Source organism: Postia placenta (assembly GCF_002117355.1).
Source record: "Postia placenta MAD-698-R-SB12 unplaced genomic scaffold POSPLAscaffold_24, whole genome shotgun sequence".
NCBI classification, from domain to species: domain Eukaryota; kingdom Fungi; phylum Basidiomycota; class Agaricomycetes; order Polyporales; family Adustoporiaceae; genus Rhodonia; species Rhodonia placenta.
In genome coordinates this window covers 572,440-574,776 of record NW_020169855.1, presented here as the reverse complement: position 1 = coordinate 574,776, position 2,337 = coordinate 572,440, and the positions used below count along the sequence as shown (strand labels likewise).

Below are 2,337 nucleotides of genomic sequence, written 5' to 3'. Positions count from 1 at the left end.
ACCTAACCTAACCTAACCTAACCTAACCTAACCTAACCTAACCTAACCTAACCTAACCTAACCTAACCTAACCTAACCTAACCTAACCTAACCTAACCTAACCTAACCTAACCTAACCTAACCTAACCTAACCTAACCTAACCTAACCTAACCTAAGTCATCCAAGTCAGCCACAAGTCCTTCAGCAGGCAGGTCGACGCCAACACCACCTAACCTAACCCTAGCTTATGGCTATGACGTGAAGACCACGTGATTACATACGTCATCGTCACCTGACACGGTCTAGATGGGTCCGAGTTCTTTGATCCGATCACGGATCATAGAAGTCTTCTCTCGCAAGAAGTTCGGATTAATCTCGAAGGTTTGATAGAAGTGGAAGCGGACGGTGCCTTCGGGATGTCCGTATGACATGCTTCTCCGGCATAGTAGCTTCGGCGAACAACCGGCTGATGGTAGTCAAGCTTCTTTAAACTCTGTTACTAACGGTTGAGTCATCTCTGCTGATTTCGCTTACAAACACGGGCCTATGGCGGGCCGCTTAGCAATCAGTATCACGTCCCTCCAATGAGGACGTGTCATTCTACAAGTCTCCTTAGCAAGTTCTTTCTCAGTCGAGTCCTTGCTGACATCGCGCCTTACTGCGCCCCGGTCGCTCGTTCCTCGCGACGTGCGAACCATGCTGACCAAGCGGATCTGAAGAGCCTATAAATATAGGCGAAACTTGGGGGTGGACGCCATTCCACCCAAGTCATCCAAGTCAGCCACAAGTCCTTCAGCAGGCAGGTCGACGCCAACACCACCTAACCCTAAGAACGACCAGAAACGCTTCCAGGAACATTATTGCAGCCCGCGTTATGATACATTTAGCGGGGCGGCTTGTATCTATGGTGAATCCCAGTGCCAATGCCCCGCGCCTTGCCAGGCCAACAGTCCCGCCCGCCCAAACCCATCCCAATCCACGCAGGCGCAAGGACGTCGCTCTGGGCGGGACGGCGTGGGTCAGACGATGAGGAAATAAACGCAAAGTGAAAGACTCACCAATCCCGAGGACAGGTAGGACGCAGAACCGTCCCCGGCGTCGTCTGACCGGCCTTTTTGCACCTGGGGCAGAACTTATTGACGGGAACGAGAAGGGCGGTGACTTCGTCACGCCTGTTGCAGGGCCATTTGTAGCGCTTGCCCCTACACGCCGCCTTGGCGCTGTTGCACAGGATGAACCTCCCCTGCTCCAGGCGGCCGCACAGGAAGCGCAGCTGCTTGCCTCGACACATCTGGGGCAGGTGAGCACAGCGGCGGCGTCAAACGCGCCTGGGTACGTACTCTGCGATGTCCGCGTTGGATTGCGTTGGGCGTCGGTGAGGTGGTTTGAGAGGCACGGGGGGTGGGCAGCGGGAAATGTCCTCGGCGCTGCGACTCCGGCACACAGGAAGCTGCGGGGACGCGTCGGGAACAAGCACCGCGATGGCGATCAGGAAGGCGCGATCGAGATCAGACCCCGATCGCACCGATCCATTGTCCTGACCCAGGACTCCGGTACTCCCGAGGCACGATGGAGCGCAATCGACGCGCGCATTCTGTGGGCGCGTCGATGGGGCTGCATCGGTCCGACGTCGAAGTGCTCACGCACCGTTGGCGGTGGGCACTTGGGGCGTTGGGTGGCGCGAGCGGGCGTGGGTCGCCGCACGTTCCGAGGCCCTGCACAGAATGCCCGGCGCTCGCATCCGCGATGACGGGCGCTTTCCCAAGCCCAGTCATCGCGGACGTTTCGGGACCAGTGGCTGTGCAACCATTGCCGCCATTGCCGAGCTCTGACTCCGGTGAGCTCAAAAGCGACTCTGGATGTTTCCTATTGGCCCCCCGCTTTGAGCGTGAGGACTCCGCACTGTCATGACGTGTCCGTGACGCTATCTCCGCCTCGTTGCGTACGCTAACCACCGCGCACGTGGCTAGCCTATTGGACCGACGGCGCCTTGGCGCTTAGGGTTTCCTGGACCCACACTATGGGCGCTCATGGTGTCCTGGACCTACAACTAAGGCGACTATGGTGCCTTGAGTGTATGTAGGCGTGTATGATACATGCCCCGGGCATTCCGGGCTCGTTCCAAGTGCACCCATGATCTCCTCGACTGAATCGGAAGGTCTCGCTGGGAGTCCATGATGTCCTGGGCGCACTCTGCAGGTGGCTCTGGGCGCCTACTGTTCCCTGGGCGTCTATTGTACCCTCGCCACCCCTCATTCCGCGGGCGCCTACTGTGCCCTGGGCTCCGTCTGAGGGTTGCGCTGGGCGTCCACGGTGTCCCAAAGACCACGAACTGGCCATGCCGAGATGCTGCCGAG

General features: G+C 58.3%; 1 protein-coding gene across 1 annotated transcript; it reads right to left on the bottom strand.

The window, feature by feature from the left end:
• Positions 1 to 1,034: 1,034 nt before the first annotated feature.
• POSPLADRAFT_1050860 (hypothetical protein) lies at positions 1,035 to 1,755 on the bottom strand (the record flags this gene model as incomplete). The annotated part of the gene is made up of 4 exons (XM_024480083.1): positions 1,035 to 1,271; positions 1,321 to 1,430; positions 1,506 to 1,594; positions 1,628 to 1,755. The coding sequence occupies 4 exons, from the start codon at positions 1,753 to 1,755 to the stop codon at positions 1,035 to 1,037; spliced, it is 564 nt and encodes a 187-aa protein (XP_024333172.1).
• Between the last annotated feature and the right edge of the window lie 582 nt (positions 1,756 to 2,337).